This window comes from Ammospiza nelsoni, chromosome Z (assembly GCF_027579445.1).
Source record: "Ammospiza nelsoni isolate bAmmNel1 chromosome Z, bAmmNel1.pri, whole genome shotgun sequence".
Classification (NCBI taxonomy): Eukaryota; Metazoa; Chordata; class Aves; order Passeriformes; family Passerellidae; genus Ammospiza; species Ammospiza nelsoni.
In genome coordinates this window covers 49,008,854-49,035,389 of record NC_080669.1, presented here as the reverse complement: position 1 = coordinate 49,035,389, position 26,536 = coordinate 49,008,854, and the positions used below count along the sequence as shown (strand labels likewise).

At 39.4% G+C, this 26,536-nt stretch overlaps 2 protein-coding genes across 3 annotated transcripts in view; both read left to right on the top strand.

Moving 5' to 3' along the window:
* DMGDH (dimethylglycine dehydrogenase) overlaps window positions 1–3,805 on the top strand; it is a 39,671-nt gene extending 35,866 nt beyond the window's left edge. The window contains exons 15-16 of the mRNA XM_059492621.1: window positions 2,168–2,302; window positions 3,045–3,805. Coding sequence (XP_059348604.1) covers window positions 2,168–2,302; window positions 3,045–3,260 — 351 coding nt within the window. The 3' untranslated portion in view covers window positions 3,261–3,805. The remainder of the gene's footprint in view (window positions 1–2,167; window positions 2,303–3,044) is intronic.
* Window positions 3,806–8,976: 5,171 nt separating this feature from the next.
* The window catches only part of ARSB (arylsulfatase B), a 76,295-nt gene continuing 58,735 nt past the window's right edge, over window positions 8,977–26,536 (top strand). For both annotated transcript variants that reach the window (XM_059492623.1, XM_059492622.1), the window contains exons 1-4: window positions 8,977–9,298; window positions 12,024–12,210; window positions 14,459–14,649; window positions 15,190–15,397. In XM_059492623.1, the coding sequence (XP_059348606.1) occupies window positions 8,978–9,298; window positions 12,024–12,210; window positions 14,459–14,649; window positions 15,190–15,397 (907 nt within the window). In that variant the 5' untranslated portion in view covers window position 8,977. The remainder of the gene's footprint in view (window positions 9,299–12,023; window positions 12,211–14,458; window positions 14,650–15,189; window positions 15,398–26,536) is intronic.

The following is a 26,536-nucleotide window of genomic DNA, read 5'->3' as shown; positions in this document are numbered from 1 at the left end:
TCCAAGCTATCGTTCTAAAGAGACTGGAATATTCTTAACCTTCAATGAACAGAAAATGGCAAAGAACAAGCCCTTTCCATTAAATCCTCCATGTGCATCTTCAGGTAGCATAATAGCTATGTAGTGGTTTATTCCAGGTGGCCAAAAGCTTGGCCAAGTTAAAATGAATTGGGAAAGGATTTAATTTTGTATCTGCAAGCAACAGGCAAAAAATGATCCATGCTTAGGTAGATTCTAAAGCCTGCTAGCTGCTTGTTCTAGTGGTATACCTAGGGGATATAACATTGCATTTGAATACTTACATTTAGTTCCACAGTTACATTCCATGTGACTAAATACCTGATATTACATTAGCATGAATAGGAAGGAATTGATTAAATGCTGAGTATCCCTGTAGAATGTTTACTTCTTGATATTTCTCTTTGCTATGCAAAGCATTTTAGTCTGTGAGCCATGCTATGGTATACAGTCTTATTTGCATTTCTAGTTGTAGGTGTTTCCTATAGTTGCGCCTACCCTGTAGCAGAAAAGTGAGATGGAGCTACCAGTAGCTGGTTATTCTCTGGTGTTAGATCTTTGGTTTATATTTTGCAGTTGCATCTCGACATTATATTCCAAAATGAATCCTCACAGTATTTTTCTGATCTGAACTGTATTTCATGCTTTTTTACCCCAAAGGGTGTCAGCTCTGATCTTTATGGGCAGTATCTGCTTTATCCCCTGCTGAATCACCTTGATTTTCAGATTAACTGCTCCTTAACTGGTTCATAAGCTTTTTTTCACAAGTGCTTACAAATCCTAGCCTTTCATAGTGCAAAAACTCTTCATCACTGAAATAATTTCTTCTGAGCATACACATGGATTTATATGGACCTCAAGAAATAAAAGAACACTGAACTAACTGTGTAATATCTATTCCACATACATGTTGCTTGTAATTCTGACAGTGCAACAATTCTCTACTGAAATTAAAGTACAGTACCAGAAATAGTATTTATTTTCCCTTAAACACTCATCAAATTAATATAATTCCTTCTTCAGACCTGAGATCAACTGCCTTAAAATTACTTTCACTGCAAGTGAAGCAAAGGCTTGAAAGCTAGAGGACTTTGTAACTGCTGTTATATTTCTGCCCCTGGGGAGGCTTGTGTGTATTTGCATTTTAGTTTAAATACAATTCATTTATTCTGTCTGATCTATGCCATAGGAGAAAAAATGGACATCATGAAGAATTTCTTAATGGAAAGAGTTGTTAAGCCTCGGAAAGGCCTGTCCAGGGAGTAGAGTCATCATCCCTGGAGATGTTCAAGAAACCACTGGACGTGACACTTTCTGCTGTGATGTAGTTAACAAGGCAGTCATTGGTGAAAGATTGCACTCAATGAGCTTAGAGGCCCCTTCCTACCTAAATCTTCCTGTGATAGAATAAGCTCAATGTGATCAGATACAGTAAATACTGTCCTATATACCCTTGAGGGTTCTGAAACTTGCCAGTGACTACCCCCACACTAGTCACTCATTTGTGCAGTCTTCTTCTGGAAATATGAGAAACTGCTTGTACCTTTCTAAGCAGACTGAAAAAGGGGACTCCAGACAATAGCAGTGTTCTTTACAAAAGATGCTGCATTATCCCATAAAATGGTAGATACGGAAACAAAATGTACCTACCTTAAAACAAGGATAAGGAGCAAACTGCCAGCTGTGCAGCCTGGCAGAGACATCAAAGTGGAATACTGGCAGGTTACTGTCATAAATTGACGATGGCTTCAAAAGGAAGCGTGTTGACAGAGCAAGGCCCAGACTTTAGGATCTGGGTATTGGAATTCACTTCTTCTCATAGACACTGAACTGACGTACAGTCTTCTGATTTACAGCCTTAACTGGGCAGTTAGTCTTTACCACAGCTCACTATGTATATGTTTCCAATACATTGGAATTATGGATATTGAAGGCTGAGATCTAGCAAAATGAAAACACAGAATAAAGTTACCAAGATATAATGTACCAGTATAAAAATACCAAGATACAAGATATACTGTCTGCTAAAGATTTGATTTCATCTATATTTCCTACAGAATACTCATGTGATGGCCAAACACATTAAGATACATTTAAATATTGGAGAACCCAAATAAACATATATTATCGTTATCTTGTATTTTTTCAGGCAGCAGACTTTACAGGAAAGCAAGCACTGAAGCAGATTAAAGAAAAGGGGCTCAAACGACGACTGGTATATCTCACGCTGGAAACAGATAATGTTGATCCAGAGGGAAATGAAAGCGTGTGGCACAATGGCAAGGCAAGGACTATGGTTCATGTTGCAAAAAATCAGTCTTATTTCTCCATGAACAGAATCTTTTTGTTTCAAGTGTGAATGCATTATTTCTATTTTACTGGCACAGAACAATTTGAAGCTATGATAAACACACTAATCTTCAAGCAAGAAGTAAAGACTAAATACCTACAGAGAAGATGTGAAATGCTGTCAAGTCACTGAAACTAGGGTTGGAACAGACTAATGTACTGTCATCCATTCTCTTCTTCTGCAAGTTCACTGCTGTTTTAAGAAAACACTTTTGCTACTCAAAAGAAATGAAGCAGCAAAGTTTGGGACTCCACACTTCAGCACATATTGTGTTGAAATACTCAGTAGCAGTTAAATTATTATAGATAATAAATACATGCATGTGTATTGTATATGTTCCAGTGAAAACTTAATTGAACATAATAAGAACAGGGTATTTTTTTAAGAAGCAAAAACGTCCCAGTTTCAGGTGGTGTTACTCTCTGTTGAGAATATTATGAACTGCATGACACACTTGAAATTTGCATGATGTCTGAAGTGTATAAACCAAAATGTGAGATATCTACTTGTTTGGGTTCTTGGCTGGAGTTTGGTGGTTTTTTTGTTTGGTTAGTTGGTTGGGTTTTTCTGTTTTGGTTGGGTTTTTTTATTGTTGTTGTTATTTTGGTTTTGTTTTTTTCTTCAGAAAATCCACTGCATCTTGAAAATAAATACAATTGGTTCTGGTTTTTTTCAGGTAATTGGCAATACCACATCTGGATGTTTCAGCTATGGAGCTCAGCAGAGTCTAGCTTTCGCATATGTTCCCATGGAACTCAGCAAAGTTGGACAGAAATTGGAAGTTGAACTTCTAGGTAAAAATTATCCAGCAACCATTATACAAGAGCCACTGGTGCTGACTGAACCAACAAGAATGCGCCTTCAGAGAAAGGGTGAAAGTCCCAAAACATAAACACAGATGACAATACAGCAAATTGTGCAGTAGGAAATAGTGCCATTAATATGCATAAAATTAAGAGAATCAAACCACTCACATTTTCTAATTACTAAACTCAAGATCTTCATTGCTATTCATGAGTGAGAAATTTGATGGCATTACTTCCTAATTCTCTGTATGTGCTGTTCACATTAGAGACCTGAGCAGAGCTGATGGGCTGCTGTGTGTTCTGCTTCTCAGCAGCACTTGAGAGCAGAAAGTGGCAGGGAACGAGCACATCATTGATTCAGCTTGCTCCCACATTGGCTGGCAGATCTGCGTTAATCCATATGAGAAATGTGCTCTTGATTCTGTCCAATAGCAAATTCCTCCCCCTCCCTCACACTCTCAGTTCCTCCTTTGCCTGCCCTTGAGGTAAAGTAGCTCATCCTGTCTTTTTTGTAAAAATGAATAGCAAGCTTACCATAAAAGCATGTCACTAGTTGTACACAGAATGCTTCATAAGGAATTGAAAGACATCTCATTAACCATTAAAATAATAAAGGCATTACTAAAGGTAAGCTGAATTCTGGGCATTTTTTCTCTGCATGTCAACCTGGCAGAAATTCTCATAGAAGACCAAAATCCCATTCCTCTCAATGAAACAGTTATAGGAAGCCCATTCTTCACTATTTTACATAAATCATTTGGCACATTACATGTAATATGCTACAAGAAACAGTATATTTTTGCTCAGTTTCTGAACAAAACTTAAGTTACAGATTTACTGTATTAAATCTGAACCACTAGACAGGCACCAAAGATAGTTTTTTCTTACTGTTTATTATAGATTGAAGCAACAGTATGAGCCATATGTTATTACATAGAAATATTAGCAATGAAAAATATAATTAAATTCACAGCAAAGGAGCTTTATTGAGTGTTAAATATTCAATAACCTAAGTAAGTAGCATTGGGATAGTGTGTATGATGGGAACACACGAAAGTAATAAAACACTCATTTGGAATTCAATAATATTCTCAACAATTCTTTTGAACAACAATGTCAAAATTTCCAACTTAGTAAAGGTGTCCTTTAGGCTATAGATAAAAGTTTTCAAAGTATGTATAAATCATGTCCAAAATGCACTTTCTTCAAGAGAGTTGGTGCCTCTAAATCTTCAGCAAAGAAGCAAATGTATAAATAGTATATACCAGGAGAAACACAATTTGAGTAATGAACAGTCACTGTTGATAAAGTAAGCTGACATTACATTGTGGTGTTTTGAATATCTTTTATAAAGCAGGTAAAAATTAAATATATGAGCTCTGCCTGTCATACTATCTGGAGTGAAAAAATCCATTCAGAAATTATTGTCTGTTTTACTTTCAGAAGTGATTGAGTTTAATTTTGCTGAACTATCAAAATGTTACTTTTCCTAAAGGTAACATTGTTTGTAACGAGGCACTTAACCACTATGACTCTGTGAGCATTTAAGAAATCTGAAGTACAACCCAATGTTATATGGTTTTATTTATACTGTGGAGAAAAAGAACAATGCTTAGAAACATTGTTTTAAATTTTAGTATTTTCCAAGATTATGCAAATTCACTAGACACCACATCCTGAAGTGTAGTGGAACAGTTACTCTGAGACAGATTCATCTATACTTTCCTAATTAGCTTTGCTATGCCAAAAGTGTTCAACAATGCCTCCATATCCCAGCCTGACAATTAGAATCAGGTTTGTGATTTTTGACTTTTCTGACTCAGAAGAAAGATTAATACATTATCTGGATCAATCTGACTGCAGAGGGGACAGGCTTTCTGCAGCTTGAGCAAAGAGGGATGAATAGCAGGTACAATTCCTACACTCAAGTGTACTCAGGACCTGTATGCTCTAGCAGCTTGTACTGCATTTCCAGCTGTAACCTCCCAACCCCTAATTTCTACGTGTAGCTGACTCAGACTTCTCTCATTTTACAGTCTAGTATTATACAAGCCCAGACACTGATTTCTTTGGGAGTTTCTCACTGACAGGTCTTGTGACCCAAGACACACCAAGACCAAGCCTTGGCTAATTAGTAGAAGCTGTATGAGGAGTGGCTGAAGTCAGAACTTCATCATGAGGGACAGACACTGATCTTCTCTCTGTGGTGACTGGTGACAGAACCTGAGGGAATGGCCTGAAGCCCACTTGTGGGAGGTTTAGGTTGGATGTTATGAAAAGGCTCTTCATCCACAGAGTTTTTAGGCACTGGAGCATGTTCCATACGGAAATGGTCATGAAACTAAATTTGTTAGAGTTCAGGGAGTGTTTGGACAAAGCTTTCAGGCACAGAGGGTGATTCTTGGAGTTGTCCTGTGCAAGGCCAGGAGCTGGACTCAATGAGCCTTGTGGGTCCTTTCCAAATCAGCATATTCCATGGTTCTAAGTTTCATTTAACTTCAAGATTTAGATAAGCTAACTATGTTTCTGGGTCAAGGCAGTATAGTTCCTTTCTTGCAGCCAACTTACAAGACTAAAACAACTTCGGATTCATCACTGACCACATGTAAGGGAAATTAAATATCTTGTTGCTGTCACTTCCTAAGAATGCCTTTCTCTTCAACAATTAATTAGGAGCAGAGACATCACAACTAGTTTTAAGCAAGGATTACGGAGAATTAGAGGTGCTGTAGCTGTGATAGCAATGTTTGAAAGTGCTTCCTAGTTGACCTGGCTTCTTCTTACTGCTCTGACACCCAAGTCAGCTTACTGAATATCCATCAGAACAGCTCAACATTGCATTCTGCACAGCACAGATAAATGAAACAGTATCAGGACAAAGCTTTACAAATCATGCCAACATACAGGTTCACATACATAAGTCAATCCTTTAAAGTTATTAAAAAGAAAAAAAGTACATAAACCTGAAGAAATGCAGTGGGGGAAGTGTTCAGCAGCTATTGTAGTTTCCTGTCACTTCTTTTCGTTACAGATTGAGATATGATGTTGCCTAAACTTGTGCCAAGACACAGCAAGAGGAAGTGAATAAGAGCAAGAATGTTTAAGTATTGAGTTTTAAGATGGCTTCTGACCAATCAAACAGAAATACCAGTGTAGAAAGATTGGCAGGGACTTCTTTAGAGTCTTTCTCAACCTCACCTCATTGGTAAACAGAGGAGACACATCTGCAATGAGGTGAAAAAATGATGGTCATCTAGGAAATTTTCTGAAATACTCAAATCAGGATATGTAAAAAGCAGTTTTCTCAGACAGTTTTGTTTCCCGTTTTCCTATATTTTCCCATGTCCAGAGTTTTTGCACACCAGAGTGGATGTTACTATAACCATTTGAATTTTTGTTCCAAGTTTCCATATGCTACTGCAAAAAGAGTCCAGGTCATGCTTTTTACAGCATAATAAATCCACACTGTTACTGTAACCTTGTGTGTCACGCTAATGACTTCTTTAATCACTGATCCCAAAGCAATGTCCAAATTATTCAGCCCCAAATTCCGAAAAGACAAACTGAAACATAAGAGACTAAACATAGGCGATTTCCTGGATTTATTCTTTTGATTCAAGAGAATACTGTCTGAGAGAAATAGTTTTTTCTGATTGGGGTACCAATTCCCTCAACTAATAATGAAATTAATAAAACCCCAAAAATCCTAGAAAATATGACAGGCGGCAATATTCAGACTGACTGTGCAGTATCTGCAGTGTATATTTAAGACAGTTCAATGTAATGTTCTAACTATGGTCGGGCAACAAGGTTACCCAGTTCTAGTGGAATAGGACAACGAGTACATAACTCTTGATGTTTCTCTGCAAGGAAATATGAATTCAGCTGCATTTGAGCACCATGATAACTTTGAAAATATGAAAGGTGAATAGAAATTATGAATTTTGTTTCAAAATTTCTGGTTTCACCAGCACTGTGCAGTTTTTCAAAGAACTTACTTGGAGTGAACAAAAAGGGTTTTTGTGGGAATGTGCTAACACTTGAATGAAACTTTACCTGTAGTAAGGACATGGAAGAAGTTAGAAAAAGAAACAGTTCAGTGAGACATTTGAGACTGGTCATGAGATCTGAACTAGAAACAAGAGAAAACAGAACTTTGCAGCTTTTAAACAGTATGAATCACATTTCAAGAAAGACAATACTGCTCATAGTCACACACCAGTTTGTCAGTGGTCCTGGAATTTACTTTGGAGAAAACTGGGTTTAGGACAGTACTGTTGCTTCTCATTCCAGTACTGGCTGTAGATTGTAGGACATTTTCATTGCAGAAAAAAGCTGATATGACTCATCAGAGCTGTTGTTTTCAAAGCAGCGGGGAAACCTATGGGATTTTAAAAAACCCAACTTTGTAGCTTCATAGGCTTATCCACTAGACTTCATTAAAACAAGCAGGAACTTTCTCCCTATAGAGACTTGGTGTACTCAATATTTGGCTTTCTAACCAAAAAGAACAAATTTTAATGTGGACTGTTCTTTTGCCTGTTACCAAATGGCTATATTGGGAATACACATTTCTAGCTGAATGGGAAATATATGGTTGATGTTCCACTGGACACTGAAATTTATATATATTCCCTGGATGAATAAAACTGACCAGAGCTGACAGCTATTTCTGTCTTTTCACTCTCTTAAATTTTACATCAAGGCTATAACTAAGGTAGATTGCAATATTGCTTTAGACAATTACATGGTTTGAAGAAAGAGCCCCGTTGACATTACTGCTATTTCTGCATTACTTCACTTCCTTCCTACACTGTAACAGTCACAAGCACCATCTTGCAGCCAGACCTCGATCCAGGCTTCTCATCTGAAATGACAAAATGGAGAGAAAAAAGCACGGGCTGCTTATGATTTTGCAGGGGGGTGGGGCTTGAAGGGGGAGGGAAGACACACACGTCTCTCTCTCGTGTGTGTGTGTGTGTGTAGGCACTAGCAGCTGATGCTAACAGGAGAGTTTCTCCAACAGGAATAATCGCCGCCTCGCTCCCCTCAGCTGCATCTTCAGCTTGTTTTTCCCTGTCGTGCACATTGGCCGGCAGCAAAGCCGTGTGTGTGTTGCCCCTGCGTTACTGTGCTTGCACACAGAATAAGCTCTGTAGCCTAGCTGTATAAAAGACGGATGAGCCCCTATGAAGGCAGAAGTAACAGTTTAGATAATACTACGAGAATGCAGTCTGTCCTGTCCTCATCATGTTCCACTGATTTCATTAGAAACACACATGACTTGAGATACAAGCCTGCACATAGTTCCCTGGTTCCCATGGGAAACGCTCCGAGGTTTGAACCGGGTGTTTAATATCGGAGCTGAAGCAAGACAAAATTAGAAGGGACGGCCAGCATCAGCGGGCTGCAGACCTTGCCAACACCGGCAAAACCTTTACAATTTCTTTTTTAAGCTAATACCAAAAGCCATCGGCGTAAAGCTGCACCGCTCCCGCTCTTGAGGCGCGCAGCCGCCAACCCCGCTCCCCCGCAGCGCCGGCCGAGCCCTGCTCGAGCCCCGCCCAGCTCTCCCGGCCCTGCCTGGGCCCCATACAGCTCTCCGGGCCCTGCCCGAGCCCCGCCTCGCTCTCCCGACCCGGCCCCGCTCTCCCGGCCCTGCCCGGGCCCCGCCCCGCTCTCCCGGCCCTGCCCCGCTCTCCCGGCCCTGCCCGGGCCCCGCCCGAGCCCCGCCCCGTGGGCCGCGCCGCTCGCCCGGCGGGCGGAGCTCTGGCTCGGGGCGCTCCCCGCGGCCCAGTTCCGGATGCCGGGGATGCCGGGGATGGCGCGGCTGGGCGCGCTGTGCCCGCGCTTTAGCCGGCTGCTGTGCCTGTGCTTCAGCCGGCTGCTGCCGCTGTGCCTGCCCCTGTGCCTACCGCAGCCGGCGGCGGCGCGCTCGTCCGCCCCGCACCTGGTACTGGTGCTGGCTGACGACCTGGGCTGGGGCGACGTGGGCTGGCACGGCTCTGCCATCCGCACGCCGCGGCTGGACGCGCTGGGCGCGGGCGGCGTGCGGCTGGAGCGCTACTACACGCAGCCGCTGTGCACGCCGTCCCGCAGCCAGCTCCTGTCGGGCCGCTACCAGGTAGGGCGGGCGCTCGCAGCCCGGCCGCGCTGCCCGCGGCATGCTCCGGGCGCTCCCTGCTCGCTGCTGGCAGCTCCCGTGCCGCTGGGGCTTGCGGGGTCTCTACGCCGCTGCGCTGCCGAAACAGCTGCTCTGAAACTGCAAACTTCGCCTTGCGGGCTCGGGAGTAAACTAGAGCATGGAATCGGTGCAAATTGTTCTGTTCCAGAAAAGCCGAGGTGCTCACTATGCTTCGGTTGGATTAACAGGCTCGTCAGGCTGTCGTGGAAAATATCCTTGCCCTAGTCGCCTGACTCTGATATTTTTCCACTGGATAACCCGGTCGAGATGCAGAAATGAGCAGATGAGCATTACTTGTTCAGTTTTTGCTGCATATTTCCAGTGCAGCGCCCAAATGCGTCAGTAGCTATACATTCACCTCCATCTGGTACAGGATGTTCTGCCCTTCTTGATGGAGTGCGCACAGAGTGGTCATTAGGCTGGGTGTCTAAATAAGTTCATAGTGATTTTATAATGATTATCCTGATTTTCCCAGGTTTTTTTTTTCCTTTCTTTATCTTCCCCCCCCCCCCCCCCCAGTTGTACAGGTGTAAGATTTGGGCTTTATAATACTGATATCATTCTATCCTTTCCTATCCTTTTTGCAGTTTTGGCAAAAACCTGAGGAGTGGGGGGTGAGAAAGAAAGTAAGGACACACAGCATAGACAGAAGGAAGAAACTTTCAAAGGGTTAAGTGTGTTTCAGGAACTTCCCCTCTGTCTCAAGAAGTCCTGCACATCCATGTTAACCACAGTGATTGCCAAATAAACTGCTCTGAGTGAAAGAAAATAAATGTCATCCTGTAGTAGGGGACGCCGTCTCTTCTTGCAGGAATGTTGTTCTAGGTACACTCTTTCCAAGCAACATTTGTCTCTTTCCTGAAAAGTCGAAGAATGGATAATGATGAATAGGAAAAAGCAATTTACATTATCTTTAACAACCCTTGAGGTTGCTCTATTAAATAACCTAAAATATTTTTTTCATAGTGAATATTTTTAAAATATCATAATCTGAATGTGCTAAGAAAGTGGCCACTGCTGCATCACATCTTCAAAGTGAACTTTGAAAACACCTATAGTTCAGTCTGGATTTAAGTTCAACCCATAATGTGTCTTGATAATTTAATAATCTTCATGTTGACCACGTTGCAATTGAGTAAAATGATATTAGAAAATTAATTTTCTTTTCTTTTCTTTGTTTTTTTTTTTTTTTTTTTAATAGAGGAGACATTCCATGCAGCAGTTATTATGCAGCAAATATGCGAATAACAGTTGCTTAGAAACTTGGGAAAGTAACCTAAATCTGGAGATGAAATTTTGGTAGTCACCTTGCAATCTGTCTGAAAGAAAAGCAATGGTATTGGTCTAAGATAGCTATAGATATTTTTATATTATTATTGCCTCCTTCTCCTTTTTCTCATTTTCCAGATACAGTGCAAGAAATTACAATGCTTTGCTAGTTTGTGCATTTGGTATATTAATGCTTTCTGTAATAAAGCATTTTAAAATATTTTAAATGTTTTATATGTATAATAGAAAATCTACACTATAATTTAATTTTTGGAACCTCCTTGTTCAAAGAAAATGAGGAAGTAGTAGGCCCTTTAGAAAAGGGCCTTACCCACTTGCCTAAGTTCATGGCTTATTTGTTTTAAAAGTCAGTTCAGAGAGTTGCTAAATTTCAAAGCAATGCTTTGAACGTTAATCTTGCAGCTTGCTACACTGGTTTGCTTAGTGAAGTCATAAAAATCTGATGTTAGCTGCTCCAGGGGATCTTGGAGACTTTGTGCTTTGACACACGCATAGATTCTAGCACGTAGACTGCTAGAAATGTTTAATATATAAACAAGATATATGTACTTGTATATGTGTGTTTGCAGGTCTAGGTTCAGGGAAGTGCCTTTTTGATTGTGGAGAAGACAGAGTTGACAAAACAGTTTATAGTATCATTAACTGAGGAGGTTCCTTGTATCAGATGTGATATACTACTCAAACTATTGTTATCAGTGATGGTTTTGTAAACAAATACAAAATTCATCACTTAGTAAGACTGGAAACTTTAGTAGAGCTATTGAATGTCAGATCTAGTCAGTGTGAAGCTTTCCCCACCCAAATGCTTTCTATAGTGCTTGTACTCATTTGAAGCATGCAAATAAATATACAAGTACATATATATAATGGCCATTTAGAAGAGTAATAGAAAAATAGTTTTCTTTTATCGACCTTTCCTCCAGTGACTGTTCTGTGATACAGGCAAAAGCTTGATAGATTCACCTGCCATGTGCATTTTTGCCCATTTCAATCCCATTTAAAATCACTCTATCTTGAGATGTCCCTAGCCTTCAAACAGACCATAATGATAATTCTTGCCTGTTAGATTTCTAGCTAAAAGCATAAAAGGCTTTGTGTGTGTTTGTTTTGTTGTTTTTTAAATTGCTTATTAAAGTGCTTGATTTATGCCTGGGAAGATATTAACTCTTGCAGTGCTATTTTCTTGTTTTCCTCCATGCAACCCCTACCCTCCACCTGCAGCTTCCTCATCATCTTCAGTGCTACACTGGTAAAATGAAGAACCCCTAAAAATAATCCTAATCTCTAATGCAGCTGTGCTTCTTTTTTGCCCTGCTTATAAATTAACATGTGGGCTGCATTGTAAGGGATATCTCACACTTCTTTTCTCTGCAAGATCCACACAGGTTTACAACACCAGATAATTTGGCCATGCCAGCCCAGTTGTCTGCCACTGGATGAGAAACTCCTCCCAGAGCTACTTCAAGAGGCGGGATATGTTACTCACATGGTGGGGAAGTGGCATTTGGGAATGTACAGAAAAGAATGCCTTCCAACTCGCAGAGGATTTGACACTTACTTTGGTAATAGTTTGATTTAGTATGGGCAGTAAATGCAGTGTTGAAAAGGATGAGAAACTGTCCCATTCTTGTAACAGCGGCGGATTTACTGCTGATTTATAAGTAAAGCCATATCTGGGTATGCGTATTTCCAAAGTACCACTGCTTAAAAAATGATAATGCCTTAAATGTATGCTCAAGCTTTACAACTTACTGAAGAAAGTATCAGAATTACTGTGTAGCTCCAAGTAAAGCATTTCTCTCTTTCCATTTTCCCTCACTCCTCCCTCCTTCCCAGAGTTAACTTTTTGCTCTGAATTCTCTGTCTCCTACCGACAGCAGCACAGGGGAATAGGGAAGGGGGGGTTACAGCCAGTTTGTGTAGCTTTGGTTTTCCAGAGCTGGTGATGAGATGGTGTGAAAGCCTCTATAAAGTAGTATCCAAAAACTCATAAGTTAGGAAGTGAAGCTCTCAGACTAAACAGTAGATTGTCTAAGTGTGAGTGCATTACTTGCAAAGCAACTTACAGCTATGCATTGTTTATTGTTCCAAGTGTGGTTTGGGCTCCTGTCCCAGTATCAATTTATTAGTTTTGCACAAGTGTCACGGATGGTATATGACTTGGGCTGTCAAATGTCTCATTCTGCATCATTCTGCACAGCACTGAGCTCAAAGAGGTCCATCTCCACTTGGTTGTTTTTGAGACACTTTCCTTGAATGATGAATTTCAAAATAGTAAATTTCAATGCAGAAGTCTGTGTTGCTCTTGTCTAACCTGCAGCTTAAATGAAGAATGTGACTGTGCTCTGTGTGTGCCTTTAATAAATTATGTTCATCCAAACATGAGGTGGGAAAAACTGTCCCCTTAGGTGGTTTACTTCTTTTCACTCTTTGGGGAGCTCAGGGCCATGGTTTCACAACTGAATTAAGCTAATATATGTGGATTGGGATATAATGGCTCTCATTGCTTAAGCATTTGTGCTTTCTCCCATCCCTCCACAGGAGCTTGGGATCTCCTTGGTGGCATGGGTGTAGATAGGCTGCTGTTCCTTTTGAAATCTCACCCTGGGACTGAGCAGGCTTTTAATGCAGGAGCCTGAGGATAGGCTGGCTCTGTGTATTGTTTTTGGGTGCCCCAATGTGACATTATTTTTCCGAGGATATAGTGGTTTAATATCCTGTAATGTTCATGTGATTCCAGTAGGCATCCATTATGATTAGGGATGTTTGATTTCGTGGCACACTTGATGCACTCTCGCCCAGTGGACATTCAAAATGGAAAAAATGCAACATGTGCCTCTGAGTACATTGATGTAAGCAATCTGCCTATAAAATCACTTCACCTTTTGAAAAACTAACCATTTTATTCTCCTAAAAATATCATAGACATTTATATTTTATTTAAGATCACTTTATTTTTTTCTGTACATTTGTTTTTGCAGAAATTACTAGCTGCAGCTGCTGAAGAAAAAGTTCAAGTAAATTTCTTCAGTCTTGGATTTTTGTCCCAAGATCTTTTTTTTGCGGAACATAGGACTGTATTTTTTTCAGATTCATCCATTTTTTCAGGATATTGGGGGAGAAATCTAAAATCTCATTTCAAATGTAATTTTTGAGATTCAAATGATTTTGAAAAGTTTTTTTTGTGCCTGCTAAAACACAAGGGCACTCCATGGCTAACAGGCTAGCCCTAGGTAGGAGCAAATCCATACATGCAGGATTTTTACTTAATTTCTTTTGGATATCTCTAAGTGATAGTATCTTTTTGTGACCAGCTGGTGTCAGCAGTGGATCAGAAATTGCATTACAGCAGACACAGATGATTCATGCTTGGATGTTTTTGAATAAATGGATTTTAAAATTCCGAACTTTCCAATAGAAGTGGAAGCCTACATCAAAATACAAACATAGAAATCATACCACTAAGAATCAGACTAGTTCACAGCTAGATCACTGCCTTGGCTCCTAGTGCATTAGTTTAGTGCTCATGGACATCAAAGTACAAATAAGAGGTCATTAAACTGCTTTCAAAATATTTAATTTCTTTTGAAATTAATGCTGGCATTAGCAATGAAAAGCCTATGAGGTATTAAATGTGGAACTACTTAGACGTGTCAGGGGTCTCATAGCAGGTGGTCCAGGGTTGAATTAGTGTTTTAGCTCGAAACCACTAATGTTTTGACATTTGTGTTTGACTTTTTTCTCCTCCTGATGTATGTGTTTATGTGACACGGTGTTGGCCTGCTCATTTGACATCTTTTCCTGTTGTAGGTTATCTCCTGGGCAGTGAGGATTATTATACTCATGACCACTGTGTCCTCATCAAAGCAAAGAATGTGACGCGCTGTGCTCTGGACTTTCGAGATGGAGAAGAAGTTGCAACTGGATTTAAAAATGTGTACTCCACAAATTTATTCACAAAAAGAGCTATAGATCTTATAGCAAATCACAAAACCGAGAAGGTACAGAAAACTTCAGCATTAAAGAATGTTTCTAAAACATTGATGAAATACTAATAGAGAGAGCTGTGTTTGAGCTGCAGTTCAGGGCTATTCAATAGGTGCATAGAGCTAAATGTGAGAAGTAGCAGTGGTAAAACTCACTTGCTGCCAAAATCGGCTTTGTCTGCATGGTCCTGGCCTGCTACCTTTCTCCATTTCTTCTATTTTAATACAATTAATACATTTTTAGAAATGGTTGAGCAAGTAGTTTGCACTTCTAAACAGAGAAGGGAAGCTTAAGTTGAGAAGTTTAATAGAAAGAAATTGTTAACAATTATGTTATGAAGAAAAGACAGACCTGATGTTTTTCCACAGCTTTCCAAAAGTAATTTTTCAAAGCTTTCTTAGTTTATGTGCAAAGAATGGAAGATGTAGAAGTTGTAGAAGAAATCAAAAGGCACTACCTGCACAGTTGATGAAAGATGTCTGCTTTTGCTGCAGTAACTTTTGCACTTAGTACTTTATGTTCAACTAATTTCCATTTTATCCCTTCCACCCCAGCCCCTCTTTCTCTATCTCGCCTTTCAGTCTGTGCATGAACCTCTCGAGGTCCCTGAAGAATACTTGAAACCATATTTTTCCATAAAAGATGTGAAAAGGCGCCATTATGCAGGAATGGTGACTCTTATGGACGAAGCGGTAGGAAATCTTACTGATGCTCTGAAAGCATACGGTCTTTGGGACAACACAGTTTTTGTTTTCTCTACTGGTAAGTTCCTTCAAGTATTCTTTCAGTAATAACTTTGCTAACAAGCTGATTACAGAGAGATCTGGCCCCTCTGTCTTTCCTATGGATATCTTCTAATGACATCAGAGTGATGAAAGTTGAGCAGGAGTTTACATGAAACAGCAGATTCTCTCCCTTCTCTTAGGGCTTTCTCAAGCTTGACAAAAACAATTCCGAAGTAGTGTCTGTGCGCATGGGGGATGCTCCTGGTGGTGTAAAAATACCTTTATAAAATCTGAGGAGTGCAGTGGAGTTAGAAGCATCCTACTTGACACTGTGGTTACTGAGGATCTGTCAGAATTAAATCCTTACTGAGAGCTGTCTATTTCTTCTGAAGCAGTCTGTCCTGTCTGTATTGCCACGTGTTTCATGAAGCACAAACAGCCAGACAGCAAGCAGTTTGAAGCCAAAACTGTTTTTTCCCCTCACTTTAAGGTGTCGTGTAGTTTTTGTCGTTTTTGAAGTATTTCACTGGCATCTTAGTCCCATGAAACAAAGGTCTGTTAATAAAACAGTTGAAAATGTGATGAGCAGTCTAGTCAGCCAAATTACAATCTAAGTTTTTGTATGTACAGGCACATGATCTGGTTTCTAGGTTATTAGAGTAATGTAAATAATACATTGCAAAGCAGTCTCCTTTGTTTCCAAATTAAGAATGAAACAGAACTTTTTTGAAATACAGCTGCTTGGCTGGGTTTCAGGAACATATTCACTCTTGTTTGGTTGGAAATGGGAAGTAGCCTTTCAATGCATACAGTTGTTCTTTTGTCCACACTTTACATATTAGGGCTGTCATAATGGCAAATTAATTTTCTGTGAACACTTCAAATACTACAAAAACAACTGAAACAAACAGACAAGCAAAACAAAAAATAGAACCAACCAAAGTTTGATGAAAATGCACTTATGTGTTTTGAGTTTAGCAACTGCTTCCTATAGCACTCAGGATCTTGGAGTTTAATTTTGAGTCCAAACCTGTTTGCCTTATGATGTTATATTTGTGACCAGATTTTGCTCCAGCAAGATTTGATAACTCATCTACGCCTATTTCTGTTTGCAATGTTTTTATATTTGGAACTGAAAATGAGCAAAGACATATGGAAAACTATACCAGTATTTATTCCATATGGAAAAAATCCAGTCTTTGCTGAGACTCGGAAGAGTTATTTCAGAAATGTTTATTCAGTACGTTGTGGAATAAAACTAAAAACTTAAAGACATCTGAGCTAGAATTACAAGGTGTGAGTGAATTAAAAAGAAACGAATTTGTTTTTTTCATTTATTAAGCATTTCTTTTTTCTGAATTGTGACAGTGTACCCTGTTTTTCAACAGTGATTATTTTGCAATCAGTTTCAGGTATATTTTAACAACAGTCAAACAATCAGGAGAATCAAGTGCCTACTGTATCTAATGGGACTTATTTTGAGTTAATTGACAGTTTAAACTTCCAGGAGTTAAATTTAATATGATCAAAATGCATGGAAATTGGACTTAAATCAAGCACCACAGGGGCCAGTGATTTGGGTCTTTTCAGTGTTCTCTCTTTACTTCACACAGTTATTCTTTACAGGCATAAAACATTGCATGCAAAAAGAACTCAGTTTCAAAAACCAAGTGTTAAAACCATAAAACATTTTTAAAAGACCAGAAAAAGGAAAAATCTTGTCAAATTATTTGGTTTCTCTATATTTTGTTAGTGCTTTTTCAGGTGGTGTGTTTCAGAACAGACATTAGAATATGGTTGAAAAGAGACATGCGAGGGTCTACAGTTGAGCAGCTCTTGCAGTGAGCTCTGCTGTGTCAGATCTCCCTGCACAGCTTCCAGGTCCTTTGGAATTGGGAGTCTTGCTGTGCACTGGTAGCTATAATATGAGCCTATGATTATAGTATGAGGTACCTTCAGGTCTTGAGGACATGTCTGCTTGGAAAAGTGCCTCTTCCTGCCCCAGGTGCTGTTCTGGCATTGGGAGACCCTTTTTTAGCTTAGTGGGACACAGCAGGGCACACACACTTTTCTTTATTATCAAGAACTCTCTCCAAGAAAGTTCTTCCCAGTTTGTGGGATTAAGAACCAATTTAAGGAATTCAATGAAGTCTGCAAGGGAGAATCTAGGGAATGATAAAGTTTATCCATAAGTTTAATGAACACTGTTAAAGACACAGAATCATCATACTTGCTCCGAGGAATTTGGGGTTGGCTGAGAGGCTGGACATGCCCCAGCCACGGGCACTGCCAGCCCAGAGAGCCACACGTGTTCTGGGCTGCATCCAGAGCAGGGTGGGCAGCAGGGCAGGGAGGGGATTCTGCCCCTCTGCTCTGCTCTGCTGAGACCCCACCTGCAGGGCTGCATCAGCTCTGGGGGCACAGCACAGCAAGGACAGGGACCTGCTGGAGGGAGTCCAGAGGAGGCCACAGAGAGATCAGAGGGATGAAGCACCTTTGCTATTAGGACAGAGAGTTGGAGTTCTCCAGGAGAAGAGAAGGCTCTGAAGACACCTTACTGCAGGCTTTAAGTACTTAAAGTAGACTTATAAAAAATTTGAGAACAGAGTTTTTAACAAGAACTGTTGTGATAGGACAAAGGGTGATGATTTTACACTGAAGTAGAACAGATTCTGACTAGATATAAGGAAGACATTTTTCATAATGAGGTTGGTGAAACACTGCAGCAGGTTGCACAGAGAGGTTGTGGATACCTGGAAACATTCAAGGTCAGGCTGGATGGGGCACCAAATAAGCTGATCTAGTTGAAGAAGTCTGCTCGTTGTAGGGGGGTTTGGCTAGATGACTTTTAGAGGTCCTTTCAAACCCAGACCATTCTAAGAGAAATGCACTCTCTATTTGGTTAGCTGTGTGCTTTGATAAAGGTGTTGTTGAAAGTCTGTAGAGGAAAAAGAAGGCCCTACTTTTATGGTACATTTTACTAGATTCATTACTATTTCCTTTTTAGTTGAGGCCAAAATTCACACTTCCATGTTTGTATCTCTCCATGCTTTAAAAGTCCTGCCCAAAGAATAATTTACAGATGGTCATTTTGTATTTTGTATTATGGCAAGTAGCATTGCAACAAACATAGTCTTCTGACTACCTCTCTGTGAGGTGTTGACCTCAAACAGTAGACTGGGTACATATTAAAAAAAACCATAAAATACAATGTAATATTTGATCTTGTGGTAGATTTTTTTTAATTATTATATTCTTTCATATTTCTTCCTGTTTGTTATGGCTCAAGAGGAATTGCCCTGAAAACATGCCAGCTGACAAAAGGAAATACTGCACATTTTGAAACAGTCTTGTGAACTGTGTAGAAGAACTTTAGTTGCTCTTTAAAGTGGCCTGATGGAGATAGCAGGATAAAAATGTAATTTCATTATGTGTGGTTATTAGCAAAGTCTGACTCCATCAGTATGTCCTGTAAATCAACCCTGTTTTTGAGGTGTCTTTTTCAACAGAAAGGCAATTTCTACAAGTAAATAAGAAAAAGTTGAGCAGGTTCAATGGCATGTGGTGGTATATTTGTGTATCAAGTAGTAGCTTGAAAAGTCTTGACTGGTTTGATATGAAGTAGAATTTTCTTTTATGGAGCATTTTTTACACTGCAGATACAAGTAACTGTGCTAATGAGATAATTTATGAAAATAAAGTAATTGCTTGTTTAAACAAAACAGATGAAAAATGAATGCAGCAGGATTGGGTGCGCATGGCCTTTTGTTCACTTGAAATAAAAAATAATGAGATAGGGTGTATTTTTCCTTTTAGCAATTACAGGAGACTGTAACTACCAATGTCCTTGAAGAGAGCCTCGATTTAAAATAAAGGTCATAAAAAGCATTAAAATGCTACAAATTTGGCTCAGAACTATTAACATGGGCTTTGAGTCCAAATTTTGCATCAAATATAGAACTGTGATTTGAGGTAAGAAGTAGGGATTTGCTGTGAATACAATTCATTATAGTTTCTGCAAGGTATGACTAGAAATTTTGGTGTGAACATGCCAACATTAAAGCAAAGGAATATGACCCATAGTTTCAGTTCTGTATTAAAGCTGCTATTCTTTGCTTTATCAAACTTTCAGCTCTTAGTTATGCTGAAACACTGTGGAGCAACACTCATTTCTTCCAGTATTTCTTGCTGTTTTTGAATGTGGATTAGCACTGTAATGGCTGGTAGTTGCCATAAGAGGGCTTTGAAAAGCAAAACACGTGGAACCTTTCAAGCCTTGGTTTACATTGCTAAGAGGAAACCACATAAATCCTTTCCATAATGGAGCATGTGACAGTGATGACTGTTTTCACTCCAAAAGATGGTATTTTTATCATTGTAGAATTATGATTAATAAGAGCACAGATTCTTTTGGACATACTTACTGATGTTTATACAGTCTCTATCATAACCCTAGGTTTTTTTTCCCCATAAAATTTCATATTACCCTTTTTTTCCTTTCTTTTTTTTTTTTTCCCTTTCATTCCAGCCCACATATTGTGGCTTTTGGCTAATGAAATACTGGGATTTTCTTTTTCCAATGCCTTCTTTAAGGCAAGAATCTGACTTTCACGGATTCCTTAAGGGAGTTTTCTTATCTTCTTGATATCTCTGTTCCTTCACTTTTGCTTATAAGGGACTTCAGAGAGCCTACTAATTGCAGATTGGCCAAGTCAATTGACTGGAGTAGTTACTCTGTGTCTGTGATGTCTGAGGTGCTAATTTGAAGGTTGTACTCCCAGATTTTTTCATTGCAGATCTGAAGATTTGTTTTAATTGTTCTTTCAGAGGTTTCTGAGAGGTCTGGTGTGTTTTCAGTGAGTAACATGCCTAGCCATCTATTGCCTCAGCATCTACTCCTTCCTAAGTGGAAAAAAGCACAGGCGCCTTAGCTGCAAGCACCTTCAACGCACTAGTTATTTGAGTTAATCTACTCCATTTTTTTTTTGTTGTTTTTGTTTCTTGTTTATTTACTCTTATTTTTATAGAGGAAAAGGTTCTGACAGTTCCCTGTATTTGCATCAGTTAGAATTGTTACATGTCAGTGACAGTGAAAGGTGCATTGATTGGTGTTTTGTACTCCAGTGCCGACTTCTATTTTTGTTTTCAGGCTTTTTCCATTTTAAAGTATGAGTGATAATTTAGAAATTAAAAAACACATTCTCTGTCATATGATGAAGATAATAATAATGAGACTACATTTTTGAGAATATGTTATCAAAGGTGGAAATATTATGGTGGGAATGGATTTAAAATCAATACTGAAAGATGTTGACAGACAATATATTGACTCCCTCCGCCCCTCCCCTTTTAAAATCCTTTGAAAACCCAGTATGTTTTGTAGGAAATGTTTGTTTATCTTCCATTCCATCTAGCATTAATCCCTCCCCACCCTCCCAGATTTTTCCATGCAAAACCTAACACTCCAAAGCCAAGTTCCTGAACAAAGAGGAACTTCATATCAGAGATATTAGCTTCTTTTTTGTCTTCATGGTTAAAAAATCCATCATAAATTCAATCTTGAATTTTTCTTCCTGTTTTTAGCAGATGCCAGTGCTTGAAGTGAAGTTCATTTGTAAATGAAACTTGGAAGTGAATTTTGCCCAGAATTTTGCAAACAGCCCAGTTTTGCATAAAACTTTGACTTAAGCATGTTAATTGCTATGCTAGTAATTTCTTCTTCAGAATGAGATGAATGATGAAAACTGCTCGTATTGTGTATTAACAATAATTTTTAATAATTTCCCACAGCTCCCAAGCGGTTGCCTTAAATGATTACTATTAAACTAAACTATACTAGTTTTGTTCTCCATAATAGTGTTTGTGAAGTCTTTAGTCTTTTTGTCAGAATTTTTCTACACCCAAAAAGTGGTCACTTCTCCTGTCAGTGGGACAAATCCACAGGTTTCCTGACAGTGTCTTGTCTGACTTGCTCACTGCAGACATATGAAACTGCAGACAAACTGCAGACAGTTTGTCAGGTTATTCCTCTTGGTTTTGGATTAAAATTTCCTTCTGTGTTTCTGTCATGTCTAGTGATGGTGTGTGCTGGTGTAGACCTTGACACAACAGGGTCTGTAGCTACTGAGACCTGTTTAATTACTGAGACTGCTCACAATGAAAGCACTTGACTGAAGCTGACTGTGCTAGGATTGCTGTTATCATGAAAACTAAGAAGCACTAAGTATTTCTAAGTACTAAGAAGCAAAAAATAAAAAAAAAAATTCAATGGGATCGAAAAAATTGTCCTTTTGTAGGGCTAAATCTGTAAGTAGTGGAAGCTTGTGTACATCAATTTCTTTTCCCATGAGATCAATTTTTTTTTCCCCTCCAGTTTTGGTAAAGTCAGGAGAATAAGGAGGCAGTTTTGGTGAGTTGCAAAAAACCATAGAGGTTGATTTATACGATCACAGCTCGATAAAAGTTTCTCTGTAAATGCTCAGCTAAGTTGTTCAGTAAATGGTGCTCTGATGCAGGAAAGGTATTATGTATCCTTGATGGAAAATAAAACCCGTATGGTTGTATTTAAAGTACAATAAGAATTACATTAACAGAATTTTATATTAGAAGGTGTAGCTTTTTATTGTCCCTCTAATTGAACAGCTCTCAGTAGTGCTTCCATCACACATATGCAAATAAATCTGTATCAAGCACTGAAAATACAATAATGTGTCAGCACTCTTGAAGAAAAAGTGGCATTTCTGCCAATGAAAATTGAATGTTCAAGGTTATTCTTCCCACTGTGAGTAAACATCAGCACAGTGAAGTATAAAACTGATGTTCCTTCATCAGCTGGTCTTACCAAATGATTTTGGTTCATTTTGTTGGAAATACATGTTTCATATGAGTCATCAGAGGGGGTGCAATTGTTCTTCATTCATATTTGCAGCATGACCAGAAATCACAGCTACACATGGATCTTTCAGATGCAATGTGGGGAACAAGGGAACAACATGAGTTCAAATTAAGGGCAAAGTTATTCTCCAATTCATGCTGCAAGTCTTCTATCCACAGTGTAGATCTCTGTTGTGTATTCTGTACTCTTTTTTTTTTTTTAATGAAACCTCAGTGGGAGTTCTGCACTTGGAACTTGTACAGAGTAAGCATTATTTATGCTGTGAAGATCACAAGGGAGAAATTTTCCCCAAATGTGATCCTTTATCAGTATTATTGACAGGGGTGTCTGTTTACTGTGACTCAGAACCATGAGCTTAAATCACTCAGACAAAGGGCTCTGAAGTCCTGTTCTGTGATCTAGACTTTCAGCAAGAATGTTGGAGGTCAAAAGTGAGATGCATATACAAGCTGTATATTGATGCTGTGTCTAATGTTTGCTCATATTGTGTCTGGCACTAGTAAATGCTATTTAATTCCCTTTCACATATGCAAAATTCACACAAAAAGCTAAAAAAGGTCCAAGTAAACCAAGCACTAGCTGCCTGCTTGTTTTGTGGATGCTGACAATTGATTGTGGTTTTCATTCAAAATGGTGTACACCTATTAAGCACTACCTATTAATTGTGCACGCCTATTAAGCATTACCTATTAATTGTGTATGACTATTAAGAATTACCTATTAATTACTAAGTAGACTTGTCTCCTGCTTATATACATTACTTCATTTTTAAATAACATAATACACATTAAATGATATGCGGTGGTGTCGTGTCTGCTAAATACCTGTGAGGGTTTAAATTGTTGAATCATTCTTGCTTGTGGTTGCCATTCTTTGCTCTTTACTAATGTTAGCTATTACTGCCTCTGTAATTTCAATAGTGTTTAAAGCAAAATTGTACAAAGTCCAGATTTACATTATGGAATAGAGATTACAACACTTAATGTAAACGAAAGTACGGGGTTTGGCTCTTCCGTAGTCTCCCCATCAGAAATAGGCAACAGGAGGAAAGGTATAGAAATAGAGGTTTTGTCTTACTTTCTATTTTTTTCACTTGTGTGAGGTTGTTTGCATGTTACACCTTTTGTTTCTTTGTAGTTGCAAACTTCAGAAATCTGATTTGTAGAAATATTGAAGGTAGTGTGAATCATTTAATTGACATTGTTGTTTTCAACAATACCAAGACTCCAACATTAAAATGGCTTTTTAAACTCTGTAGGTTACGTATGAAGTAATTTCTTAGTTAACTTTTAATACATTTTCCAGTTCTGCTTCAGTTGGATGGGCCATCACACTGACCTCCATATGGTTCTGATTAAGTTTAAGAACAGGATTGCTCCTAAAGCCCCAGCCTTTCAAAGGAGCATGAGATACATAAAATGTAGGAAACAATTACTGCTCTGGATGCAGCCCAGGACACGTGTGGCTCTCTGGGCTGGCAGTGCCCGTGGCTGGGGCATGTCCAGCCTCTCAGCCACCAGCACCCCCAATTCCTTCTGGGCAGGGCTGCTGGGATCTGTTCATGCCCAGCCTGTGCTGGTACCAGGCCTGCTCTGACCCAGCTGCAGTACCCTGCACTTGGTCTCATTGAACCTTGTGAGATTCCTCTGGGCTGTCTCCCAGAGCTTGTTCAGGTCCTTCTGGATGAGATCCTGTCCCTCAGGCATGTCAGCTGCACCACTCAGCTGGGTGTTGTCTGCAAATTTGCCAAGGGTGCACTTGGTCCCACTCTGCCATTGGTGAAGATATTAATCAGTGCTGGTCCCCATACAGACCCCAAGGGACACTGCTGATCACTGATCTATGTCCAGATTTTGAGGGATTGACTGGTTCTCTGAATGTGACCATACAGCAAATTCACTGTGCTGTGAGCGGCCCGCCTGTGAAATCCATCCCTCCAATTTGGAGAGAAGGATGTTTTGGGGGACTGTGTCAAAGGCTTTACAGAAGTCTGGATAGAGAACATCTGTAACCTTTCCCTTGTCCACATGCAGTCACTTTGTTTTAGAAGGCCTTTGGGCTGATGAGATGGGACTTGCCCTTCCTGCAGCCATGCGGGCTGTCCCGTGGAGGCCTGTCCTCCATGTGCCTTAGCACAGACTCTTGCAGGATCTGTTCCATCATCCTTCCAGGCACAGAGGTGAGGCTGACAGGTCAGTAGTTCTCAGGGTCATCCTTCCTACCTTTCTTGAAGATGGGTACCATGTTTCACTTTTCCAGTCGCCTGGGACTTGCCCTGACTGCCATGACTTTTTAAGTATCATGGAGAACAAATTGGCAACACTATCAGTTCAGGTCTTGAAGGTTTATGTAAATTCCTCAGGTGGTCATGAACCTGATCTTCTCTTACAGTTGCTATCTTTTTTGTGGTCCATCCACTCAAGAGGTGTGAGAAAAGAGACTGTCAGAAGAAGAAGACTGAGGCAAAAAGTTGTTGAATACCTCAGCTTTTTCCTCATTCTTTCTTACCAGTTTGTCAGTCACCTCTGTTGTGGGAGAACTCCATTCCCCTGACCTTTCTATCCTGGATGTAAAGCCCTTGTTACTTTTTGTGTCCTTTCCCAAGAGATGCTCAGCTCCAGCCATACCTTGATACGTGCCTTGGACTGCATCCCTATACTCTTCCCAGAATACCTGTTTGCACTTCCACATTGTGAAATGCACTACCTGTATGTTTTCATCTTGCCCCTTAGTTTTATCAGTAGATTGACTCTGTCATTGCCTTCTTCTCCTGATTTCTTATGCCTGGGATTCAGGAGCTTTTGCCCTTTATGTCCTTAAAGTTCTGTCAGCTCTGTTCTGCTCCCTTGTCCACAAGGGCATTTTCTCAGGGGGGGTCCTATTGATGAGCTTCTTGAAGAGCTGAAAGTTTGCTTCCCTAAAACTGAGGATTCTGTCTTCACTCTTTACCTGGCTCATATCTCTTAGGACTGAGAACTCTGTCAATACATTATATTATATAAGGCAGTTCAAAAATTATCAAAATGTAATTTCTTTGTTTTTTATAATTTTTTAATTCAGTATTTTTTTTAATAATTGCTTAATAGTACTAAAGCAAAGTTTGATTTTTTTATATACATACATTTTTAGGTTTCCTTTGTAACTGATAAATACTCTTTGAAACAACCCAGAACCATCTGACACAAAGCTTTAGTATTTATTTAGAAATATTTCTTCTCCTATGGACTTACTTTGTCAATCAGTGACAGCCCTATAGAAACACAGGGAAAATCAATCATTGATTCACTTGGGAAAGAAGAATGCAATGTTGTCTGGTCTGGGTTAAGAATTTGGGAGAAATTGCAGGTGTTGTAAGATGGCCTTAGTCAAATGAGAAGTATCTGAAAAAGGTTATTTGAATCCCTGCTGAGATGTTTTGGATCTGTTTTCCTTCCCTGCTTTTTTTTTTATATGTGTCCATATAAACTATGGGTTGGTTAGTACATCTGTTTCATATATTTATGAATATTCCAGAACTAAAGTATGCTGCTAGGCTAAACTCTACAGAATAATGTAAGAACTTCCAAATAAAAGCTCTGCACAACTGTTCTTTCCTTAACTTTCCATTATTTCTTGTTAGAATAGAATAATGGATCAATATTGGTGGGCAATATTAGTTTAGTGTCCTTTAAAAGAGTAAGATTTTCACTCTCTGCCTTAATTAATGGGAGAGTAAAACCAGCAGAATTTATTTAGATGGTCAGAATATACATGTGCTGAATGCAAAGGCAGCCATACGTTTTATAGATTGTTGAGTCAGAAATATCAGAAGAAACACTGAAATCCATGAGCATGTTAGTTATTAGGCAGTGGATGCTAAGATTTGGCACAGGTAGGTGTATCAGATGATGTAAATGTCTGATGTGGAAATGGCTTGGAGAGCTCTTACTGCAGTGTCCACTCTAGGTTTTTTTCCTCTCTTCATCCTAACACTGAAACTAATAAGCTGATTTCCTCTCTTTTTGGAAGGTTCCTAGTTTGGTTTTTTTCAGTTCTTACAGCTTGGTCTTAATAATTCCTCTGCTTTCTTTAAACCTCTTTATGCCCATTTGAAATCTCTGTTTCTAGACATGCCTCCTATGACTGGAATATCTGTCTCTTACAATAAAGCATTTATCTTTACATTTCTCTTTAAGCAGGAAGAAACACCCCCTCTTTTATCTGCACTTTGAGCACTGCTGCTGTGTGGAATGCTGCCTGTGCTTGCTCTTACATTTGACCTCCAATTGTGTTTTCTCAAGT